Genomic DNA, 26,193 nt, shown 5'->3' with positions numbered 1-26,193 from the left:
TGGGGCTCCACAGGCGGAGCCAGGTACGGTGAGGGGCCGCCTCAAAAATTTCAGCGATCAGTGGGTTCGCTCACGGGTGGATCCCTGGATCCTTCAAGTAGTATCTCAGGGGTACAAGCTGGAATTCGAGGCGCCTCCCCCCCGCCGTTTCCTCAAATCGGCCTTACCGACAACTCCCTCGGGCAGGGAGGCTGTGCTAGAGGCCATTCACAAGCTGTATTCCCAGCAGGTGATAGTCAAGGTACCCCTACTTCAACAAGGACGGGGTTACTATTCCACACTGTTTGTGGTACCGAAACCGGACGGTTCGGTGAGACCCATTTTAAATTTGAAATCCTTGAACACATACATAAAAAAATTCAAGTTCAAGATGGAATCGCTCAGGGCGGTTATAGCAAGCCTGGACGAGGGGGATTACATGGTATCCCTGGACATCAAGGATGCTTACCTGCATGTCCCCATTTACCTTCCTCACCAGGAGTACCTCAGATTTGTGGTACAGGATTGCCATTACCAATTCCAGACACTACCGTTTGGACTGTCCACGGCACCGAGGGTGTTTACCAAGGTAATAGCAGAAATGATGATACTCCTTCGAAAAAAGGGAGTTTTAATTATCCCGTACTTGGACGATCTCCTTATAAAGGCGAGGTCCAGGGAGCAGTTACTGGTCGGAGTAGCACTATCTCTGGATGTGCTACAACAGCATGGCTGGATTCTAAACATTCCGAAGTCGCAACTGGTTCCTTCCACTCGCTTACTGTTCCTGGGGATGATTTTGGACACAGAACAGAAAAAAGTGTTTCTCCCGCAGGAGAAAGCCAAGGAGCTGTCATCTCTAGTCAGAGACCTCCTAAAACCAAAACGGGTATCGGTGCATCACTGCACACGAGTCCTGGGAAAAATGGTGGCTTCATACGGAGCAATTCCATTCGGCAGGTTCCATGCAAGGACCTTCCAGTGGGACCTCTTGGACAAGTGGTCGGGATCGCATCTTCAGATGCATCAACTGATAACCCTGTCTCCAAGGACCAGGGTGTCTCTACTGTGGTGGCTGCAGAGTGCTCATCTTCTAGAGGGCCGCAGATTCGGCATACAGGACTGGGTCCTGGTGACCACGGATGCCAGCCTTCGAGGCTGGGGTGCAGTCACACAGGGAAGAAACTTCCAAGGACTATGGTCAAGTCAGGAGACTTCCCTGCACATAAATATTCTGGAACTAAGGGCCATTTACAATGCCCTAAGTCAGGCAAAACCCCTGCTTCAAAACCAGCCGGTACTGATCCAGTCAGACAACATCACGGCAGTCGCCCATGTAAACCGACAGGGCGGCACAAGAAGCAGGATGGCGATGGCAGAAGCCACAAGGATTCTCCGATGGGCGGAAAATCACATAATAGCACTGTCGGCAGTGTTCATTCCGGGAGTGGACAACTGGGAAGCAGACTTCCTCAGCAGACACGACCTACACCCGGGAGAGTGGGGACTTCATCCAGAAGTCTTCCTACTGTTGGTAAACCGTTGGGAAAGGCCACAGGTGGACATGATGGCGTCCCGCCTCAACAAAAAGCTAAAGAGATATTGCGCCAGGTCAAGGGACCCTCAGGCGATAGCTGTGGACGCGCTAGTGACACCGTGGGTGTACCAGTCGGTTTATGTGTTCCCTCCTCTGCCTCTCATACCAAAGGTATTGAGAATAATAAGAAGGCGGGGAGTAAGAACGATACTCGTGGTTCCGGATTGGCCAAGAAGAGCTTGGTACCCAGAACTTCAAGAAATGATATCAGAGGACCCATGGCCTCTACCGCTCAGACAGGATCTGCTACCGCAGGGGCCCTGTCTGTTCCAAGACTTACCGCGGCTGCGTTTGACGGCATGGCGGTTGAATTCCGGATCCTAAAGGAAAAGGGCATTCCGGAGGAAGTCATTCCTACGCTCATAAAAGCCAGGAAAGAAGTAACCGCAAACCATTATCACCGTATTTGGCGGAAATATGTTGCGTGGTGTGAGGCCAGGAAGGCCCCAACAGAGGAATTTCAGCTGGGTCGTTTTCTGCACTTCCTACAGTCAGGAGTGACTATGGGCCTAAAATTGGGTTCCATTAAGGTCCAGATTTCGGCTCTGTCGATTTTCTTCCAGAAAGAACTGGCTTCACTGCCTGAAGTTCAGACTTTTGTAAAGGGAGTGCTTCATATTCAGCCCCCTTTCGTGCCTCCTGTGGCACCTTGGGATCTCAATGTGGTGTTGAGTTTCCTAAAATCACATTGGTTTGAACCACTTAAAACTGTGGATCTGAAATATCTCACGTGGAAAGTGGTCATGTTATTGGCCTTGGCTTCGGCCAGGCGTGTGTCAGAATTGGCGGCTTTGTCATGTAAAAGCCCTTATCTGATTTTCCATATGGATAGGGCAGAATTGAGGACTCGTCCCCAGTTTCTCCCTAAGGTGGTATCAGCTTTTCACTTGAACCAACCTATTGTGGTGCCTGCGGCTACTAGGGACTTGGAGGATTCCAAGTTACTGGACGTAGTCAGGGCCTTGAAAATGTATGTTTCCAGGACGGCTGGAGTCAGGAAAACTGACTCGCTTTTTATCCTGTATGCACCCAACAAAATAGGTGCTCCTGCTTCTAAGCAGACTATTGCTCGCTGGATTTGTAGCACAAATTCAGCTGGCGCATTCTGCGGCTGGATTACCGCATCCAAAATCAGTAAAAGCCCATTCCACGAGGAAGGTGGGCTCATCTTGGGCGGCTGCCCGAGGAGTCTCGGCTTTACAACTTTGCCGAGCTGCAACTTGGTCAGGGGCAAACACGTTTGCTAAATTCTACAAATTTGATACCCTGGCTGAGGAGGACCTTGAGTTCTCTCATTCGGTGCTGCAGAGTCATCCGCACTCTCCCGCCCGTTTGGGAGCTTTGGTATAATCCCCATGGTCCTTACGGAGTTCCCAGCATCCACTAGGACGTCAGAGAAAATAAGATTTTACTCACCGGTAAATCTATTTCTCGTAGTCCGTAGTGGATACTGGGCTCCCATCCCAAGTGCGGATTGTCTGCAATACTTGTATATAGTTATTGACTAACTAAAGGGTTATTGTTGAGCCATCTGTTGAGAGGCTCAGTTGTATTTCATACTGTTAACTGGGTATAGTATCACGAGTTATACGGTGTGATTGGTGTGGCTGGTATGAGTCTTACCCGGGATTCAACATCCTTCCTTATTGTGTCAGCTCTTCCGGGCACAGTATCCTAACTGAGGTCTGGAGGAGGGGCATAGAGGGAGGAGCCAGTGCACACCAGATAGTACCAAATCTTTCTTATAGAGTGCCCAGTCTCCTGCGGAGCCCGTCTATTCCCCATGGTCCTTACGAAGTTCCCAGCATCCACTACGGACTACGAGAAATAGATTTACCGGTGAGTAAAATCTTATTTTTTCTCTGTGTTTTACAGTCACTGCATACCTCTTAAATCCTCTGTGCTCTGCTTGCAGTCACACTATACAGGGTTTTTTTTGTCAGGTAATTTGTCTGCTTAAATTGTACTATTGCACCCTAGGGTTACGCTTACAAATAATGTCTGCTAAACAGGGTGGCAGTTCCATGGCTGATCCTGCACCAGGCAGTGCTGACGCCACGGATTACCCAGAGGAAAACATAGCAGCTGAGGGTTCAGGTACTGGGGGTTCTATACCCCACAGTCAGTCTGCAGCAACGGGGGCAAATCAAGACCCACCTTGGGCTGCTTTCTCTAATTTACTGACTACGCTAGTAACTAGACTTGAGTCCCCTATGGGACCTCCTGTGCCATTACAGCCACATATTGTCCCTGCAGTTAATCTGCCATGGGCAGATACTCTGTCTTCTCAGTTACAGCAATTAAATCAGTCTCTGACTAAGCAAAATCCTAATCCTCGCCCGCCTAAGACCAAGGGGTCATCTAAACGGGCCATTACTTCCTCACAATCCACACATGTTTCGGATACTTCATCCGATGAAGATGGCACTTAGACTGACCCTTCAAACACTGTTGCAGATGCTTATGATAGGAAATCTCTGACACAAGTGGATGTTCCTGACCTCTTGGAGGCTATCAGGCTGATTCTTCAGATTGATGATGACGAAGAGCCTCCAGCTACCTCTAAGAAACCAGATAAGTTTAAACGTCAGAAGGTTACTAAATTAGTTTTACCCCATTCTGACCACTTGGTTGACATACGTCAGGAATCTTGGGAATATCCCGGAAATAAATTTTCCCTGTCTAAAAAGATGCTAGCTCGTTATCCCCTCGCTGCAGAGTTAAGTAAAAATTGGGAAACACCACCGCCGGTGTACTCACAAGTCGCGCGTCTGCCGGTCACTACCGTCACCTCGCTGACGGAACCGACGGATAAGCGTGTGGAGGGTTGTTTGTGGCTTCTTGGGCGGCAAAAGCCTTTGAAGCCTGGGTTCAGGAAGTTGAAGCGGAACTACCGTCTGATTTTCCTGATAATGCTAGACAATGTCTTTCATATATTATTACAGTCTCTCATTATATTTAGGAGGCGGCATCTGATGCAGGTGTCCTGGCGGCCAAAGCGTCTACTACCTCCATTCTGGCTCGCCGGATTCTCTGGTTGCGGTCTGTAGACCTGGACTCTAAAATGACCTTGGAGGTGATCCCTTTTAAGGGAAACATTCTTTTTAGGGAAGATCTCAACAAGGTTGTTGCTGACTTGGCATCAGCTAAGACTGCATGTCTGCCTAGTACTACTCCTTCGGCTCCGAAGGCTTAGAGTACTTCCTTTCGCTCCTTTCGACCTCCAGGTAAAGCAAAGTGTCAGGCGTACCAGAAACAGGCTCGCACTTCCAAATCCACTAAGCACAAACCTAAACGTGCCTGGGTTGCCCATCAAAACAGATAAGCCTGCTGCATGACGGGGCGGGCCTCCCTCTGGGGTATCCCAGGGTGGGAGGCCGACTTCTATGGTTGGCTCAGGTATGGTTACAGACCACTTCGGACGCATGGGTAAGGGAAGTCGTCACTCCGGAAGTTCGTCTGTCACTGAGCTGGTGGCTATAGGACCAATAATTGAACAGGGGTCGTCCCTTCTGGATCTCCAACTGGGTCCTTCTGACGACGGATGCCAGTCTGCGGGGTTGGGGTGCGGTGTTCGAGCCGTCGGTGGACCAGGGAGGAGTCTCTCTTCCCTATAAACATTCTTAGAACACGCCCTGGTTATCTACCTAAGGTGGTGTCATCTTTCCACCTTAACCAAAAGATTGTGGTTCCGGCCTTAACCTCTCCAGGTTTATCCTCCAAAGAGTGGTCTTTGGATGTGGTACGGGCTCTCCGTATTTATGTGAAGAGAATAGCTTCGCTTAGGAGATTTGATTCTCTCTTTGTTCTTTTTGGTTTTCATAGACGTGGCTGGCCTGCTAATGAGCAGACCATGGCCAGATGGATTAGAATGGTGATTGCACATGCTTATGTACAGGCTGGACTTCCTGCTACCATCAAAGACCATTCTACTCGGTCTGTTAGACCTTCTTGGGCGGCCCGCCGTGGTGCGACCCTTGACCAGTTGTGCAAGGCGGCTACGTGGTCCTCAGTGAACACATTCCTAAGGTTCTATGCCTTCGATACTTCCGCCTCCCAGGATGCCTCCTTTGGACGTCGGGTTCTTGTGCCCGCTATAGTTCATCCCCTCCCATGAGGAACTGCTTTAGGACATCCCCGATGTTATTCCCTGTGGAATACCAGTGTACCCCGCTGCAGAAAAGGAGATTTATGGTAAGAACTTACCTTTGTTAGATCTCTTTCTGCGAGGAATGATCTCTGGAGTGATCATTCCCCCTGACACATGCAGCTGCTGTGCTCTGCTGAATGGGGGAGGGGAAAGAGTAATGCTGATGGGGGGGGGGGGGGGGGATCTATTGGCTCCGGGTAGATGGTACGGTTCTTTACTTTACATTACAGGTGGTAGTACCAGAATGGAGGTGTTTGGACACTAGTTGATGGTTATATTATGCTACTGGGGATCTATAAGCACAAGGGGGTGGGGGCTAATACCACTGGTGGGGTGGGGGTAATGTCACAACAGGGGGCATATTACACGCGGATGCGAGACATCCCCATAGGCACAGTTGTTTTTTTCATTCAAATATTTAAATACATGAGAGGCGTGGTCTGGATAGGCATATGGAGTAAGACGTGCCTTACTGCTCTACAACCTGTAACTCTTGATTGCTTATCCTGAGGCCTCTGGGGGACTGCTATAACCTTTTGTTGGTGCAGGCTCTTCTCCTGGCATCCTGGGGGTGATTTAACTACTCAAACTGGCATCTAGAATATTAACACTAGAGATCCCAGTGTGGGTATGACCCGAAACAAATCTGCTACTGTGTGGTCTTTTTCTCCTTTTCTCATACGTCCTAGAGGATGCTGGGGTCCATGGGGTATAAACGGTTCCACAGGAGCCATGGGCACTCTTAAGACTTTTCAATGGGTGTGAACTGGCTCCTCCCTCTATGCCCCTCCTCCAGACTTCAGTTTTAGAAATGTGCCCAGGCAGACTGGATGCACTTTGAGGAGCTCTACTGAGCTTCTCTGAAAAGACTTATGTTAGGTTTTTTATTTTCAGGGAGAACTGCTGTCAACAGTCTCCCTGCTTCGTGGGACTGAGGGGGCAGAAGTAGGAACCAACTTCCTGAAGAGTTTCATGGCTCTGCTTCTGGCTGACAGGACACCATTAGCTCCTGAAGGGTACTGAACGCTAGCCGTGTCTAGATGCTCACTCCCACAGCACGCCGTCACCCCTCCCTCACAGAGTCAGAAGACAGGTGAGTAGAAGAAGACAGATCTTCTATCAAGTAAAGTGACGGCTGAGGTACCGCGTGGCTGCCGGGAGCGCAGCGCGCCATTGCTGCCCACACACACAGGTACTGCAGGGTGCAGAAAGGGGGGATGCCCTGGGCAGCAAAAACACCTCTATAAACTGGCAAAAAGGGGGCAAAAGATGCCCAGGCACAGCCCTACCACCGCCAGTATAAATATTATGCAAAGTCTCTGAGGTAAAAACGCGCCATTGTGGGGGTGGAGCTTCTTCCTCGCCATTTTCTCTCTCAGGCTGCAGAGACATCGCTGGTCCTCCTTCACTTCTGACTACAAGTATCAGGGTGCAAAACCGGAGGGGGGCACAAGCGAATCTGGTGCTTTACAAGTGTGTTTTACTGTGTAAAAAGCGCTGCATGTCAGTGGGCATTCTGTGTTCACAGGCATTAGATACTGGCGCTGGGGTTGTGAACTGGCTGCTCCTAAATTGTGTCCCTCTGACAGATTTTACTGTGGGTCTGTCCCCTATAAGTCCCAGTGTGACTGTGTGTGTGTTGTACAAGTGTGTAAGACATGTCAGAGGCAGGGAGTTCCTCCCCGGAGGAAACAATTTTAGGGACACAGAAGTGTAATGTGGTGGCGCTGCCGACACACCAAGAGCCTGCATGGGTGAAAGAAATACGTGATAGTATGCATCATATCAATAGGAGATTAGATAAGTCTGAATCTCATGCTGAATGCTGGAGAAAATCTGTGGAAGATGTGATTTTTCAGGGTTCTGTTCTTCCATCCGCAGGCGACCCCTCTGGGTCACATAAGAGACCATTTGCGAATATTGTGAATACTGATACCGACACGGACACTGATTCCTGTGCCGACGATAGTGACTCCAGGGAAATAGATCATAAATTGGCGAAAAATATACAATATATGATTGTAGCTATAAGGGAAGTTCTGGAAGTCACGGAAGCCACTCCTGTACCTCAGGAGAAGGTTTATTTCTATAAAGAAAAGAAATCTAAGGTTTCTTTCCCTCCTTCACACGAGCTTAATACTCTCTTTGAAGAGATGTGGGTGAATCCCGAAAATACATTTCGTATTCCCAAGAGAATTCAAATAGCTTATCCTTTCCCGGTAGAGGACAGGAAAAAATGGGAATCACCCCCTTTGTTACAAAGAAGGTAATTGTTGACAAAGAAGGTAATTGTCCCTGCACTATTGAAAAATGGTCAGAAAGCGTGTCATCAGAAATTGACATGATTGATAAAGATGAGATACTCCTTAAGTTAGGGAATATCAAAGACGCTGCCGCATACATGCTAGAAGCGATGAAAGATATTGGACTCTTGAGTTCACAAGCAGCTGCCATGGCAGTATCGGCTCGGAGGGCGTTGTGGATTCGCCAGTGGAACACGGATGCAGATTCCAAAAGAAATATGGAGGCTCTCCCGTATAAAGGTGAGGCCTTATTTGGCGATGGACTGGATGCGTTAGTCTCGGCGGCTACCGCAGGTAAGTCGACATTTTTGCCCTCTGCGCCTGCATTGGCAAAAAGGACATATCACTCTCACATGCAGTCCTTTAGGCCCAATAAATACAAGAAAGCGAGAGGTTCCCCCTTCTTTGCATGTAGGGGAAGGGTAAAGGGAAAGAAGTCCGCAGCGGCTTCAGGTTCCCAGGAGCAGAAGTCTACCCCTACTTCTGCCAAATCTACAGCATGACGCTGGGGCTCCCTTGCGGGAGGCCGCTCGGTTGGGGGCACAGCTCAAACTGTTCAGCCAAGGTTGGGTTCAGTCTGGCCTGGACCCCTGGGTTTTGCAGATAATATCCCAAGGGTACAAGCTGGAGTTTCAAGACGTTCCCCCATGCCGATTTTTCAAATCGACCTTGCCAGCTCCTCTTCCAGAACGAGAGGCAGTAACAGCGGCAATTCAAAAATTATGTCAGGATCAGGTCGTAGTCCTGGTACCTTTGTCACAACAAGGGGAGGGATTTTATTCCAGTCTCTTTGTAGTTCCGAAGCCGGACGGCTCGGTCAGACCGATCCTAAACCTAAAAAATCTGAATCTCTACTTGAAACGGTTCAAGTTCAAGATGGAATCACTCAGGGCAGTGATTTCCAGTCTTTAGGAGGGGGATTACATGGTGTCAGTAGACATAAAGGATGCTTACCTGCATGTTTCCATTTATCCTCTTCACCAGGCTTATCTGAGATTCGCGGTTCAGGATTGCCATTACCAGTTCCAGACGTTGCCTTTCGGTCTCTCCACGGCGCCGAGGGTATTCACCAAGGTGATGGTCCTCCTTCGTCAAAAAGGGGTCAATATAATTCCTTATCTGGACGATCTCCTGATAAAGGCGAGATCCAGGGAGCAGTTGATACAGAACATCACGCTCTCCCTGTCCATACTCCAACAACACGGTTGGATCATAAATTTTCCAAAGTTACAGCTGGAACCGACGACAAAATTGTCTTTTCTCTGGATAATTCTGGACACAGAAGTTCAGAGAGTATTTCTTCCGGTGGAAAAGGCTCTGGAAATCCAGAAAATGGTAAAACAAATATTGAAACCATCAAGTGTGTCGATCCATCAGTGCATTCTGTTGTTGGGGAAGATGGTGGCGGCCTACGAGGCCATACAGTTTGGCAGGTTCCATGCCAGAGTATTCCAGTGGGACCTGTTAGACAAGTGGTCGGGATCCCACCTACACATGCACCGGAAGATAATCCTATCCTGTCAAAAGCCAGGATCTCGCTCCTGTGGTGGCTACACAGCTCGCACCTACTAGAGGGACGCAGGTTCGGGATTCAGAACTGGGTCCTGGTAACCACGGATGCAAGTCTCCGAGGCTGAGGAGCTGTCAATCAGGGGGAAAGTTTCCAAGGAAAATGGTCAAGTCAGGAAACCTGCCTTCACATAAACGTGCTGGAATTGAGAGCCATTTACAACGGCCTTCAACAAGCGGTACATCTTCTTCAAGATCATCCCGTGCAGATCCAGTCGGACAATGTAACAGCAGTCGCGTACATAAACAGGCAGGGCGGAACGAAAAGCAGAGCGGCGATCGCAGAGGTGACAAAGATCCTCCTCTGGGCAGAAAGACATGTGACGGCTCTGTCTGCAATTTTCATTCCGGGAGTAGACAACTGGGAAGCAGACTTCTTCAGCAGACACGATCTCCATCCAAGAGAGTGGGGCCTCCACCAAGAAGTCTTCGCAGAGGTGACATGTCTTTGGGGAGTTCCTCAAGTAGACTTGATGGCATCTCGTCGCAACAAGAAGCTTCAGAAATATTGTTCCAGGTCGAGAGACCCTCAAGCAATAGCAGTGGATGCGCTAGTGACCCAGTGGGTATTTCGGTCAGTGTATGTCTTCCCTCCACTTCCGCTGATCCCCAAAGTTCTCAGAATCATAAGAAGAACAAGGGTTCGAGCAATCTTCATTGCCCCAGACTGTCCAAGGAGCGCTTGGTACCCAGATCTTCAGGAGTTGCTCATAAAAGATCCTCGGCCTCTTCTTCTTCGCAAGGACCTGCTGCAACCGGGGCCGTGCGTGTATCAAGACTTACCGCGGCTACGTTTGACGGCATGGCTGTTGAGCGCCGGATCCTAGCCCGAAAGGGTATTCCAAAGGAAGTCATTCCCACACTTATTCAGGCCAGGAAAGTAGTAACGTCGAAACATTACCACCGTATTTGGAGAAAATATGTGTCTTGGTGTGAATCCAAGAAGGCTCCTACGGAAGAGTTTCAGTTGGGACGTTTTCTCCATTTTCTGCAGGCTGGTGTGGAGGCGGGCCTTCGATTGGGGTCAGTCAAGGTCCAGATTTCGGCCTTGTCAATTTTCTTCCAAAAACAATTGGCCGCTCTTCCAGAGGTTCAGACCTTCGTGAAAGGGGTTCTGCACATCCAGCCTCCATTTGTGCCTCCAGTGGCACCATGGGACCTTAATGTGGTGTTGCAGTTCCTTCAATCGGATTGGTTTGAGCCTCTACAAGAGATAGAGTTGAAGTTTCTCACTTGGAAAGTGGTGATGCTTTTGGCATTGGCATCCGCAAGGCGGGTGTCTGAATTGGGAGCCTTGTCTCACAAGAGCCCTTACCTGGTCTTTCATGAGGATAGGGCAGAGTTGAGAACTCGCCAACATTTTCTTCCAAAGGTGGTTTCATCTTTCCACATAAACCAACCTATTGTGATGCCAGTAGTTACTGACACGTTCGCTGAGTCAAAGTCTCTAGATGTGGTTAGAGCTTTGAAGGTTTATGTCACTAGAACAGCTAGGATACAGAAAACAGAGGCTCTCTTTGGTCCTGTATGCTCCCGACAAGATTGGGTGTCCTGCTTCCAAGCAGACTATTGCGCGCTGAATCAGAGGTACGATTCAGCATGCACATTCTACGGCTGGATTGCCGTTACCTACGTCGGTGAAGGCCCATTCTACTAGGAAGGTGGGCTCCTCCTGGGCGGCGGCCCGGGGGGGTCTCGGCATTACAACTTTGCCGAGCAGCTACTTGGTCAGGGTCAAACACATTTGCTAAGTTCTACAAGTTTGACACCTTGGCCGATGAAGTCCTCAAGTTCAGTCAATCGGTGCTGCAGGGTCATCTGCACTCTCCCGCCCGTACTGGAGCTTTGGTAAAAACCCCATGGTCATGAAGTGGACCCCAGCATCCTCTAGGACGTATGAGAAAACAGGATTTTAATACCTACCGGTAAATCCTTTTCTCCTAGTCCGTAGAGGATGCTGGGCGCTAATCCCAGTGCGTACTTTACCTACAGTTTTGTTTATTAGAGTTACACATGTTGTGTTTTCTTAGTTTCAGCATGTTTGCTGTAATTGGTTCATGCCTGTTGGCGTATGTTATGTTGAATGCCATGTTGTGCGGCATGGTTGAGGTGTGAGCTGGTATGTATCTCACCATTAGTATTAAAGTAAATCCTTTCCTCGAAATGTCCGTCTCCCTGGGCACAGTTCCTATAACTGAGGTATGGAGGAGGGGCATAGAGGGAGGAGCCAGTTCACACCCATTGAAAAGTCTTAAGAGTGCCCATGGCTCCTGTGGAACCGTCTATACCCCATGGTCATGAAGTGGACCCCAGCATCCTCTACAGACTAGGAGAAAAGGATTTACCGGTAGGTATTAAAATCCTGTTTTTTGTTTTGTTTGTTTTTTAATAAAAATATAATATTAAGTTCTTTTACTTTCTAGGTAGGTCTTGTGTTACAGTAACTCCTCCGTGTTAGACTGCCAGTCATCAGACACATGCAACGTGAGCTGCTCTTCAGGAAAGACAAGCACAAACTGACGGGAGATGAGGGAACCTGGAGACCTAGTGGATATGTGAGCAGCCTAGAGACTTCCCACCACACCGTTATCATACTGCGCTGTGGTCATTTCCCAGTGACGCACGTGCATTATTTATGGGAGTAAAACAAGCAAACCAACGGAAACAAAAAAACAGAATGAAAGACCAAAACGAAGCACACATTCCTTTTCATTTGGAAACGTTGAACTTTACAAGGACACGATCGATCATTTGGTCTTTACGTCACAACCATTTTTTTATACAACGTGAACTGCAGAATGCATGTGAAATAAACTTTTCAGATTTGATAAAGCACCATATGAAAGAGGTGTAAACTACGTGGCTTTCTGAGGGTCAAAAATAAATTACTTTGCAGTTTATTTCGGGCAAACTCCTGCAGGTCTCCGCAAGGAAATGTTAAACCTTTCCTTGTTTTTGCTGTAACGCTTGTTTGTCCTATGAGATCAGGAATTGTCATAGTGTCTATTCGTAGCTGGCAACGTGAAAATGGGATATTTGTGACCCAAAAATGAAGAAATGCCTGTGTTATAGAGAATGTATGGCGATACCGGGAGTTGCAGTTTTGCCTACAGTCTGGGAAATTGAAACTCCTAGAAAAGAGGCAGTAAGTGGCGTTCCCAGCCAGCAGGAAACTACCACTAAGTACCTTGCTATTGGCTATCGGCTCATTACACACGCAGGGGTGATAAAAGATGCTCAGAACTTTTAATAAACTGTATCGGTAATTATGAAAAAGTGAGATTATTGCTTTCTAGATATATCTGCCTCGGCTATTTAAGGGACTGAGGTGCCCATCATCTTTAATGTAGCTTTTATTTTCATAATATGGAGGCAGCCATTTTGTGAATGAAGCCAGCTCGCAAGGAACCAAAGGCATCATTTAGGCAGAAAGTGAGAAGTTCCCTTACTAATACATAAAGAAAAAACTATTCTGATAATTTTCCACACATGGTGCAAGCAGACATTTTAACGCCCAAAGTCATGAGAATGCAGCCATATCAATTGGGAATGCGATCACTGAGGTGCTGTATGACTGATATTTATTGACCCTGACCAGTATTCATGAGGCAGTGACGTCTACCAAACTAATGTTGATATGGCTGAGACTGGTTGTCTCCTCTGTCCTTTAGGACAGGTATTTTTTTTATTACAGTCGCCATCCCACATAGATGATGATTGTTTTTTTAATACAACAAGTTTTATATCTGTTTAACATTAAGCAGCGGACTATTTGTTTAGGATTTCTCCTTGCAATCAGTGTTTGCAAAATGCATGTATTGGACTGCAGTACAGAAGAGTGCCAACTGATCTCTTAGCAAGAGCCAGGTAGTCATGAATCTCCTTGGTGGTCACATGACTGGGGGAAAGGTTTGTGGCTTGCTTTCTGCAAAGAGAGTGGTTTGAAAAGCTCTCTGCTCACTGCATTTAGTGTTGTGTGACTCTGATTGCCATGGTAAGTGCTGGATTTCCTGCTAGAGGTGCCACTGGCTGGGGGCAGCACAGCAGTCCCCCTGCATTAGAACTTTCCAGTGCCCCAATTGAGCTGGTGCCATTTGGATACAGAACAAAGGCTACATCCCCCATGATGCATTAGGGGGAGGCTCAGGAGCAGGTGCATGTGCAGCCTAGGAGCCCGGAAGCTTAGGTTCATATCAGGGGAGTCTCGGGAGCATTCACATATGGAATCCTGAAGCCCGGGAGAGGAGGTTATTGGGCCACAATAGAAATATGTGAAAGGCCCAAAAAAAGCAACAGGTAGCTGGAGAGGGAGGTGTTTTGCCCTGCAGCTACTTCATGGGCTGGCGGGTAAGTGGGTGCACAGTATTTGTGTTTAGGGGCAGCTTGACCCCTTAATCTTCCCACTGCACATAACAATGAGCAACCGGTTATTGTCAGCTTGAATCACAACTCAAAAATGAAAGAGATAACTAATCTATCCTATAATTACAATTCATTATTTTTTTAAATAATCCAACCAGTGATCAATCATACTTTGTCGGGTCAATGGGAGGTGGTTTCTGAAAGCAGCACAGGTACATGGGGGTCACAATACTGTAATAAGAAACATGACTATTTATGGTTTTGTTTTCAAGGCGTAAAAGTGGAACATTGCAGTAGGGATGGAAGCAACAGCAATTTACTGCGCAGAATGTTCTTTTATGTGAAATGTCGCTGCTAAAGCTTTGATCTCACAAGTATTAAATGTATTTCTAGTCGTTCCACAGTATTGCTGACCAGCCAAAACACGTGACCTCACAGTCCAGTATTGTGGATGGCTGCTGGCCATTGGCAATGCAATAAAAGTAACGGCATACTAGAACTCTGTGTATTGTCCCAATGGCCAGCATAGCTATTGAAGTTTCTTAATCCATAGTACACTCCTGATATTTCCATGATCACATGATCATTGCACAATCACATGATCACAGGAAGCTGAGCCTGTGAGGGTTATTTAACAAACCTCCTACAGAGGACAAGTGGGCGTTGCCCATAGCAACCAATCAAATTTTAGCTGTCATTTTTCTAGTGCATTATATAACGCCACCACTTGTCCCCTCTTGAAAATTTGTTAAATCCCCCACTTCACATATTTTCTTTTTTGTCTTTGTCTATGTAGCTACTCAAAGAGCTTTGGTACGTTTACGTATTTATATGCAGCCGTCTGCAGTATTCATGGTATTAATACCAAATTTCTCACACAAAATAGTTGTTTCTACTCTAGTAGATATCACGTGATACATAGTGAGCTAGAATACTGCTTTTACTTTTACCCCTCCGTTAGATCAGCGCATTGCTGTAAAAAGCTTTAGATTTTTTTATATGGAAAAATTAATGTAAATACATTTGTATCTTCCATTCAGTCTCATACGTCCTAGGAAGATATATTTCGTGTTGTGAAGCTAAGGAACCAGAAGTGAGGACCCGAACATGAGAAAAAAATTTCAAGTATATATATATATATATATATATACGAGCATAGATATTTTTTGAGAACTTCTCCAGTATTATTTGCCAAATGGGACCGTGCTGTAACCAACAAGAACCAAACAGTGTATCATGGCAATTTTCTTCCTGAGTGTAAGGGCCAAGAAAGTGTCAAGAGGTTCTCCAGCCTAAAAGTTTTATTTTAAAATGTTACGCTTATTGGGGTTTTTTTCCCATGTTTTAAAAATAAAATGGTTATTTTGCCCCGTTTATCACTGATATCTGCTCCATGTTCCGCATATAATTGAATCTTCCCCTTTAACTGCTGTTCCTCTGTGTGTCCCCAGATTTTGAATGAGCAGCAACGCAACAACCAGTCAGATTATGGGAATATTTCAGCAGCACAGACTAGTTCAGCATAGGTGTGTGCTGATCTTGTGCCAGGCAGGAACTTGTCCCCTCGTGTGAGGAGAGCGCTGTACGTGACTGGGGGAGGGGAAAGGCGATATATATAGGAAGCCTCGTGGAAGGAGCAGGGTCCCCCCAACAGCAGAGTGGCAATGTACAATTTTGTTTTCCATTAAGTAACATCCGCACACGCATTACGTTAGAAAATAAAATGTTTATGATGGAAAACCCCTTTACGTCGCAGCATCTCCCATTGGAAAGTTACTGTATGTCCTCAGTGATGAGGTTCCAGGCTTTTTAATAAAAGGAAAAGCTGTTACTGCACTTTGTATCATGTCTTTTCTTTTCCCTCAAATCCTTATCCACTGAAATATTTACATTCATTTAGGGTGGGTACACACTAGGCCGATAACACCAGGACAAAACCTGTGACTCGCCTGGTGTGTACGTAGTATTGCTTGTTCCTGCGGGTCACATGCAATGTCTTCTGGTCGGCCTTGCTGTACGGCCAACTGGAAGAGATCAACTGCGATCCAGGGCTTATTAATAAAGGACGGAACAGTGATCATTCAATCCTTCATTAAATCTTTCCATTGGGCCCAACCAGCGTGATGATTGCCTGTCGTTCAGGCGTGTAGTCGGCATTAGGGGAGAGCCATCAAGGTATGTTTTCTTTTTGTTTTTAACTGATCTTTGTTCGTTCTAGTTTTAATGTTTATTAGACATGTGGGGAAACAAGTGCTGGTACTATAATGCATTGTTTGTGTGAGCACTCTATATACTGAAGGGGGATGTGATGCAGCAAACGCGATAGGAAGTAGAGGTTGCCTGGTCCAGTTACATATAACTTACATAACATATTAAATACTAGATAAAAGATGGTCAAAATCAGACCGGATTATATTAGGAGTGCGATCACTACTCCCACAGGAGCTGCAGGTTGCTGGAAGCCGGGGCTCTGTCACGCTGAGTGTGTGTGTGTGACGGTGTAGTGTTAACCTTTTATAAATATAAATGCTGTGTATCTATAATGGGCAGGCTATAATGATGCTGCACTATATACACCAGTACTGGCACATGTAAGCTCACCAGTCCCTGCACAGCTCCCAGCCAGTCTGGGGGGTAGAGGACACCAGTAGCCACCAGCAGCTGGCCAGAGGGATCTGGGCATGGCTGGTGTGGGAGGGGCGAGCGAAGGGACCCCGCCCCTCCGTTCCTGTGCAGTATAAATAAAGCAGCTGAGCCGGTTATCTGCCTCCTCACCCGCATCATCTGCAGCCCCAGCTCTGACCCCTCCTCCGCCTTCTCACCGCACTGCTCACCTTACACAGTGTCTCTCCGCTTCTTGCCAGACTTTATGGAGTGGTATGGGGGTGCAGTGTGTATATAGGGGCAGTATATGGAAGGGGATGGAAGTGCAGTGTATATAGAGGCAGTATATGCTGGGGGTGCAATGTACATAAGGAGTGTGTGTGTCTGTGTCACACACAGGTGACTATATTGAAAAAATCTGCATCTCCATTGTCCCTATCTGCCCCAATCCTTCTGCCCTCTTTCTCCCCAAGTCCCTGTCTGCCCCTACACCACTCTCCACCCCCTAGTCGCTATCTGCCCCTATCCCCACTCGCTCTCCCCAGCCCCTTCTCTCCGAATGCAGCAATTGTAAAACAGTCACATCAGTATTATTAATATTACCAGCAGCAGGTTAGGGAGGCTGTAACATCTCCAAGCAGTTTCACTTTCAGTTTGAACTGTGTCCGCTTCTTGCGCACAAAAGAATCATTTGGTCCGTGTGGCGGCCAGTAGTGGCCATCAGCGCACATAACAGAGGTGAGGAGCAGACTTGGCTTTTATTATATAGGATAGTTTAATTGTTCTTCCTTAATGACTTTATATACAATTAACTATCAAAACTATATATAAAAAATTAGGATTTTAATTACCTACCGGTAAATCCTTTTCTCGTAGTCCGTAGAGGATACTGGGGTCCACATTAGTACCATGGGGTATAGACGGGTCCACTAGGAGCCATGGGCACTTTAAGAACTTGATAGTGTGGGCTGGCTCCTCCATCCATGCCCCTCCTACCAGACTCGGTCTTGAAAACTGTTCCCGAGGAGACGGACATACTTTGAGAGGATATAAAAGGATAGTGGTGAGATTCCGAACCAGCACACACAAACTAGAGGAAAGCCAAGCTAACCAAACTTTAAACCAGGAAAAGCAACCGCTGAACCAACAATACTTAACCAAGTAACAGTGCAGGAAGAAACGAAGCACTGGGCGGGCGCCCAGTATCCTCTACGGACTACAAGAAAAGGATTTACCGGTAGGTAATTAAAATCCTATTTTCTCTTACGTCCTAGACGCAGGCATGTCCAAACTGCGGCCCTCCAGCTGTTGAGAAACTACACATCCCAGCATGCCCTGACACAGCTTTAGCATTCTCTGACAGCAAAACTGTCAGGGCATGCTGGGATATGTAGTTTCACAACAGCTGGAGGGCCGCAGTTTGGACATGCCTGTCCTAGAGGATACTGGGGTCCACATTAGTACCATGAGGAAGTACCAAAGCTCCCAAACTGGGTGGAAGAGTGCTGAGGTTCCTGTAGACTGATTGACCAAACTGAAGGTCCTCAGAGGCCAAAGTATCAAACTTGTAGAACTTAGCAAACGTGTTCGAACCTGACCAAGTAGCTGCTCGGCAGAGCTGTAAAGCCGAGACACCCCGGGCAGCCGCCCAGGAAGAACCCACCGACCTAGTAGAGTGGGCCTGTACAGATTGTAGACACTGCAAACCTGCTGTGGAATAAGCATGCTGGATAGTAAACCTGATCCAGCGTGCAATTCCTTTGAAGCAGGACACCCAATTTTATTGGGATCATAGAGAACAAACAGCGAGTCAGATTTTTCTGTGACGAGCTGTCCGCTTCACATAGATCTTCAAAGCCCTCACCACATCCAAGAACGTTGAAGTAGCAGAGGTTTCGGTAACCACTGGCCTTCCACGTAAGAAACTTGGCATCTACGTCCTGTAAAGGCTCAAACCATTCCGATTGCAGGAACTGCAACACCAAGTTGAGATCCCAAGGTGCCGTAGGAGGCACAAAGGGCAGTTGGATGTGCAGAACCCCCTTCAAAAATGTCTGAACCTCCGGTAGAGAAGCCAATTGTTTCTGGATGAAATGGATAAGGCCGAAATCTGGACTTTTATGGAGCCCAAACGTAGACCCACATCCACACCTGACTGCAGAAAAAGGAGAAAACGTTCCAGAAATTCCACCGCAGGAAATTTCCTGTTCTTACACCATTTTTTCCAAATACGGTGGTAATGTTTAGACGTTACCCCCTTTCTGGCTTGTATCAGGGTTGGAACAATCCTATCTGTGATCCCTTTCCGGGCTAGAATTTGACACTCAACCGGCATGCCATCAAACTTAGCTGCGGTAAGTCTTGATAGATGAATGGTCCCTGTTGGAGAAGGTCCTCGCGAAGAGGTAGAGGCCACGGGTCCTCTAAGAGCATCTGCAGTAGATCCGCATACCAGGTTCTTCTTGGCCAGTCCAGAGCAATGAGAATTGCTTGAACCTTTTCCCTTTTTATTCTTTTGAGAATCTTTGGGATCAATGGGAGTGGTGGAAACACGTACACCATCTGGTAGACCCATGGAGTCCCAAGAGCGTCCACCGCCACTGCTTGTGGGTTCCTCGACCTGGAACAATACCGCTTGAGCTTCTTGTTGAGAGGAGAGGCCATCATGTCGATTCATGGAATTCCCCACCGAAGTATCAAGCACCCGAACACCTTCGGGTGAAGGCCACACTCTCCTGGGTGGAGGTCGTGTCTGCTGAGGAAGTCTGCCTCCCAGTTGTCAGCGTGCCTTTCTGCCCAGAGTAGAATCCTTGTTACTTCTGACATTGCTGCTCGGCGCTTCATTCCGCCCTGTCTGTTTATGTACGTTACTGCTGTCACATTATCCGACTGAACCTGAATGGCTTGATCTTGAAGAAGATGCGATGCTTGTAGAAGGGCGTTTGTATATGGCCCTTAGTTCCAGAATGTTGATCGGAAGAATGGCTTCCTGACTTGACCAACTGTTCCCCCTGGGTGACTGCTTCCTAACCTCTGAGGCTTGCGTTTGTGGTTAGCAGAATCCAATTTTGATTCCCGAACTTCCGGCCTTCGGTCAGGTGAGAAGTCTGAAGCCAGCACAGAAGAGAAATCCTGGCTTTTGGCGACAGACTGATCCTTTGGTGCATGTGAAGATGCGATCCGGACCATTTGTCCAACAGATCCAGCTGGAAGGGCCTTGCGTGAAACCCTCTGTACTGCAACACCTCGTAAGCTGCCACCATCTTCCCCAGAAGGCGAATGCATAGATGCACCGATATCTGGGTTTGTCTTAGAACATCCCGCACTATCGACTGGATCACCAATGCCTTTTCCAACGGAAGGAACGCCTTCTGTGCCTCCGTATCCAGTTTCATCCCCAGGAACAGAAGCCTCTGTGTTGGTTCCAGATGAGATTTTGGTAGGTTCAGAATCCACTCGTGATCCTGGAGCAAGTCGGATTGAGAGGGCAATGTTTTCCAACAACCCCTTCCTGGGTGGTGCTTTTATCAGCAGATCATCCAGGTATGGTATTATGTTCACTTCCCGTTTGCGGAGGAGAAACATCATCTCTATCATTACCTTGGTGAACACCCTCTGTGCCGTAGAGAGGCGAAATGGCAGGGGCTGGAACTGGTAGTGACATTCCTGTAAGGCAAACCTTAGATAAGCTTGATGAGGCGGCCAAATCGGAATATGAAGGTACGCATCCTTGATATCCAGAGACACCAAGAATTCCCCTTCCTCTAGACCTGAGATCACCGCTCTCAGAGACTCCATCTTAAATCTGAACACCCGTAAGTACGGGTTCAACGACTTGAGATTTAAAATGGGCCTTACTGATCCGTCCGGTTTTCGGAACTACAAACAGGTTGAAATAATAACCCTGACCTTGTAGCTGAAGTGGAACTGGAACAATGACCTGAATCTGTACCAGTTTTAGAATTGCTTCCTGTTAAGTCATACTTGCTTCTTGTGAAGCTGGTAAGCCTGATTTGAAGAATCTGTAAAGTGGAAGTTCCTGAAACTCCAGTCTGTAGCCCTGAGCTATAAGATATTTGACCCAGGGATCCTGGCATGACGTTGCCCATATGTGACTGAAGAGTCTCAAATGGGCTCCCACCTGCCTGTCTTCCAGGCAGTGCAGTCCACCATCATGCTGAAGGCTTAGAGGAAGCAGAACCGGGGTTCTGTTCCTGTGATCCTGCAGTTGCTGGTTTTCTGGGTTTACCTCTATTGCCTTTAAAGGCCGTGGAAGAACCTTTGGTTTTGTCTTTAAACTTCGGTGTCCGAAAGGACTGCAGAGTTGGAGCAGTGTAGGACTTTCTAGCCGAGGGAGCTGCGGAAGGAAGGTTTGTAGATTTACCCGCTGTAGCCTTGGATATCCACGTATCCAGTTCATCTCCAAAAAGGGCTTCACCTGTGAAAGGTAGGCTTTCCACTCCTTTCCTGGAATTCTCATCCGCAGCCCACTGGTGTAGCCACAAGCCCCTGCGTGCTGACACTACCATGGCAGTGGTGCGTGCAATGAGTAAACCAATTTCCTTTATGGCCTCCACCATAAAGTTAGCAGAATCCTGTATATGTTGTAGGAGTAAAATGATCTCCCCCCTGGGTAAGGAATGTAATCTGTCACTGAAATTACCTGACCATTTTTCAATGGCCCTAGAGATCCATGCACAAGCTATAGTGGGTCTCTGGGCCACTCCCACAGCTGTGTACAGAGATTTGAGAGTGGTCTCAATCTTGCGGTCTGCAGCATCCTTCAAGGAAACTGCCACAGGAACAGGAAAATTATTTTACGAGACAGCCTATAAACCGATGCATCAACTATCGGTGGGTTTTCCCATTTTTTCCTATCATCCTGAGGAAACGGGAAGGATGTGAGAATCCGTTTTGGGACCTGAAACGTCTTGTCAGGATTTACCCAAGTTGCTTCAAATAGGGAATTTAATTCTTCCTTAGATGCAGGGATTAAAATAAGATTTCTCCTCATCCTCTGATACCTCATCAGGGACGTGCGGGACATCTCTAATAGCTTCTATCAGGGCCTGTATTCCCTGTGACAAAGCAGCATCCCCCCATCCCGAGTCCACCTCACCCTCCTCTGGGTCTGATACATCATCATCAGTATCAGCCTTCATGATTTGGGCCGGGGTACGCTTCTGTGGACAAATGGCAGGGGTCTGAGACGCTGGAATGACCACTGAATCAATATTCATCAGGTCATCAACAGATTGTCTTAAGTGTTGTGTCTCCTTCTCTTTTTGGGATAATTTATTTGAAATATTTGAAATCATCCCTTTTAATGAATCTAACCATACTGGTTCAGATCCACTAGCCTGAGAATGTGTATTATCCTAAGTACACGGCAGTGAGCCCCCAGCTTGAGAGAAACACTCTGCTGTGCATGATCCACACTCCTTTGACATAGTAAATGTAAAAGAACACACACATACAGTCATGAATAGGTTAAAAGCACAGTTAACCCACACAGAGCCCCCTAGGGAGACGCAGAATATGATGGAGCCAGCCACACAGCGCCCTTATAGCTAATTATATTGTAGCTGGGTCGCAAACAAAGCATTTGTAATAAAAGCTCAGTACTCTAATACTGCTCCCCCCTTGCTATGACACCCTTGTACCGAGAGGCTGCGCTTCCCTGCCAGTCTGTCTGTGCAGAGCTGCAGAGGGAAAATACGAATTTACTCACCGGTAATTCTATTTCTCGTAGTCCGTAGTGGATGCTGGGAACTCCGTAAGGACCATGGGGAATAGACGGGCTCCGCAGGAGACTGGGCACTCTAAAAAAAGATTAGGTACTATCTGGTGTGCACTGGCTCCTCCCTCTATGCCCCTCCTCCAGACCTCAGTTAGGGAAACTGTGCCCGGAAGAGCTGACATTACAAGGAAAGGAAATTTTGAATCCAGGGTAAGACTCATACCAGCCACACCAATCACACCGTACAACTTGTGATAACCTTACCCAGTTAACAGTATGAACAACAACTGAGCCTCACTAAACGGATGGCTCATAACAATAACCCTTAGTTAAGCCATAACTATATACACGTATTGCAGAGAGTCTGCACTTGGGACGGGCGCCCAGCATCCACTACGGACTACGAGAAATAGAATTACCGGTGAGTAAATTCTTATTTTCTCTGACGTCCTAGTGGATGCTGGGAACTCCGTAAGGACCATGGGGATTATACCAAAGCTCCCAAACGGGCGGGAGAGTGCGGATGACTCTGCAGCACCGAATGAGCAAACACAAGGTCCTCCTCAGCCAGGGTATCAAACTTGTAGAACTTTGCAAATGTGTTTGAACCCGACCAAGTAGCAGCTCGGCAAAGCTGTAATGCCGAGACCCCTCGGGCAGCCGCCCAAGAAGAGCCCACCTTCCTCGTGGAATGGGCTTTTACCGATTTTGGATGCTGCAATCCAGCCGCAGAATGAGCCTGCTGAATCGTGCTACAGATCCAGCGAGCAATAGTTTGCTTTGAAGCAGGAGCACCCAGCTTGTTGGGTGCATGCAAGATAAACAGCGAGTCAGTCTTCCTGACTCCAGCCGTTCTGGAAACATATATCTTCAAAGCCCTGACTACGTCCAGCAACTTGGAGTCCTCCAAGTCCCTAGTAGCCGCAGGCACCACAATAGGTTGGTTCAAATGAAACGATGACACCACCATTGGGAGAAATTGGGGACGAGTCCTCAATTCTGCCCTGTCCATATGGAAGATCAGATATGGGCTTTTACATGACAAAGCCGCCAATTCCGACACACGCCTAGCCGATGCCAAGGCCAACAGCATGACCACTTTCCACGTGAGATATTTTAGTTCCACGGTTTTAAGTGCCTCAAACCAGTGTGATTTCAGGAAATCCAACACAACGTTAAGATCCCAGGGTGCCACTGGTGGCACAAAAGGGGGCTGGATATGCAGCACTCTCTTTACAAAAGTCTGAACCTCAGGCAGTGAGGCCAGTTCTCTTTGAAAGAAAATGGATAGGGCCGAAATCTGGACATTTATGGACCCCAATTTTAGGCCCATAGTCACCCCTGACTGTAGGAAGTGCAGGAATCGACCCAGCTGGAATTCCTCCGTAGGGGCCTTCCTGGCCTCACACCAAGCAACATACTTCCGCCATATACGGTGATAATGTTTTGCTGTCACGTCTTTCCTAGCTTTTATCAGCGTAGGAATAACTTCATCTGGAATGCCTTTTTCCGCTAGGATCCGGCGTTCAACCGCCATGCCGTCAAACGCAGCCGCGGTAAGTCTAGGAACAGACAGGGCCCTTGTTGCAACAAGTCCTGTCTGAGAGGCAGAGGCCATGGGTCCTCTGTCCGCATTTCTTGCAGTTCCGGGTACCAAGTCCTTCTTGGTCAGTCCGGAACAATGAGTATTGTTCTTATTCCTCTCTTTCTTACTATTCTCAGCACCTTTGGTATGAGAGGAAGAGGAGGAAACACATATACCGACTGGTACACCCACGGTGTCACTAGGGCGTCCACAGCTATCGCCTGAGGGTCCCTTGACCTGGCGCAATAACGTTTTAGCTTTTTGTTGAGGCGGGACGCCATCATGTCCACCTGTGGCAGTTCCCATCGGTTTGCAATCAGTTGGAAAACTTCTTGATGAAGTCCCCACTCTCCCGGGTGGAGGTCGTGTCTGCTGAGGAAGTCTGCTTCCCAGTTGTCCACTCCCGGAATGAACACTGCTGATAGTGCTTGCACGTGATTCTCCGCCCATCGAAGAATCTTTGTGGCTTCCGCCATTGCCATCCTGCTTCTTGTGCCGCCCTGGCGGTTTACATGGGCGACTGCCGTGATGTTGTCTGACTGAATCAGCACTGGCCGGTTTTGAAGCAAAGGCTCTGCTTGACTCAGGGCGTTGTAAATGGCCCTTAGTTCCAGTATATTTATGTGTAGAGAAGTCTCCAGACTTGACCACAGCCCTTGGAAGTTTCTTCCCTGAGTGACTGCCCCCCACCCTCGGAGGCTTGCGTCCGTGGTCACCAGGACCCAGTCCTGTATGCCGAACCTGCGGCCCTCGAGAAGGTGAGCACTCTGCAGCCACCACAGAAGAGACACCCTGGCCCTTGGGGACAGGGTGATCAGCCGATGCATCTGAAGATGCGATCCGGACCACTTGTCCAACAGATCCCACTGAAAGATCCTCGCATGGAACCTGCCGAAGGGAATGGCTTCGTATGAAGCCACCATCTTTCCCAGGACTCGCGTGCAGTGATGCACCGATACCTGTTTTGGTTTCAGGAGGTCCCTGACCAGAGATGCTAATTCCTGGGCCTTCTCCACCGGGAGAAACACCTTCTTCTGTTCTGTGTCCAGAATCATGCCCAGGAAAAGCAGACGCGTCGTAGGAATCAGCTGCGACTTTGGAACATTTAGAATCCAACCGTGCTGTATTAACACTTCCTGAGAGAGTGTTACGCTGATCAACAACTGCTCCCTGGACCTCGCCTTTATGAGGAGATCGTCCAAGTTCGGGATAATTATAACTCCCTTCTGCCGAAGGAGTATCATCATTTCGGCAATTACCTTGGTAAATATTCTCGGTGCCGTGGACAGGCCAAACGGCAACGTCTGGAATTGGTAATGACAGTCCTGTACCACAAATCTGAGGTACTCCTGGTGAGGTGGGTAAATGGGGACATGCAAGTAAGCATCTTTGATGTCCAGCGACACCATAAAATCCCCCTCTTCCAGGCTTGCAATCACCACTCTGAGCGATTCCATTTTGAACTTGAATTTCTTTATATAAGTGTTCAAGGGCTTTAAATTCAGAATGAGTTTCACCGAACCGTCCGGTTTCGGTACCACAAACATTGTGGAATAGTAACCCCTTCCCTGTTGAAGGAGGGGGACCCTGACAATCACTTGCTGGAGGTACAGCTTGTGAATTGCCGCCAGCACTACCTCCCTTTCCATGGGGGAAGCTGGCAAGGCTGATTTGAGGTAACGGCGGGGGGGGGAGTCGCTTCGAATTCCAGTTTGTATCCCTGAGATACAATTTGTATAGCCCAGAGATCCACCTGTGAGCGAATCCACTGGCTGCTGAAGTTTCGGAGACGCGCCCCCACCGCACCTGGCTCCGCCTGTGGAGCCCCAACGTCATGCGGTGGACTTAGTGGAAGCAGGGGAGGACTTTTGTTCCTGGGAACTGGCTGCATGGTGCAGCTTCTTACCTCTACCCCTGCCTCTGGCAAGAAAGGATGCACCCCTGACATTCTTGCCTTTTTGGGAACGAAAGGACTGCATTTGATAATACGGTGCTTTCTTAGGCTGTGAGGAAACCTGAGTCAAGAAAGTGGACTTTCCAGCTGCGTTGTAGACACGAGGTCCGACAGACCGTCCCCAAACAATTCCTCACCCTTATAAGGCAAAACCTCCATGTGTCTTTTAGAATCAGCATCTCCTGTCCATTGCCGAGTCCATAAGACCCTCCTGGCAGAAATGGACATAGCATTAATTCTAGATCCCAGCAGGCAAATGTCCCTCTGAGCATCTCGCATATATAAGACGACGTCTTTGATATGGCCCAGGGTTAGCAAAACAGTATCTCTGTCGAGGGAATCTATGTCGT

At 47.9% G+C, this 26,193-nt stretch overlaps 1 protein-coding gene across 6 annotated transcripts in view; it reads left to right on the top strand.

Moving 5' to 3' along the window:
- NMT2 (N-myristoyltransferase 2) overlaps window positions 1-15,796 on the top strand; it is a 250,814-nt gene extending 235,018 nt beyond the window's left edge. For all 6 annotated transcript variants that reach the window (XM_063921460.1, XM_063921459.1, XM_063921458.1 and 3 more), the window contains one exon: window positions 12,022-15,796. In XM_063921460.1, the coding sequence (XP_063777530.1) occupies window positions 12,022-12,042 (21 nt within the window). In that variant the 3' untranslated portion in view covers window positions 12,043-15,796. The remainder of the gene's footprint in view (window positions 1-12,021) is intronic.
- The last annotated feature ends 10,397 nt before the right edge of the window (window positions 15,797-26,193 follow it).

The sequence above is a fragment of the Pseudophryne corroboree genome, chromosome 5, assembly GCF_028390025.1.
Source record: "Pseudophryne corroboree isolate aPseCor3 chromosome 5, aPseCor3.hap2, whole genome shotgun sequence".
NCBI lineage: Eukaryota > Metazoa > Chordata > Amphibia > Anura > Myobatrachidae > Pseudophryne > Pseudophryne corroboree.
Note: the sequence above shows the minus strand (reverse complement) of the source record. Positions and strands in the feature narration are given on the sequence as shown.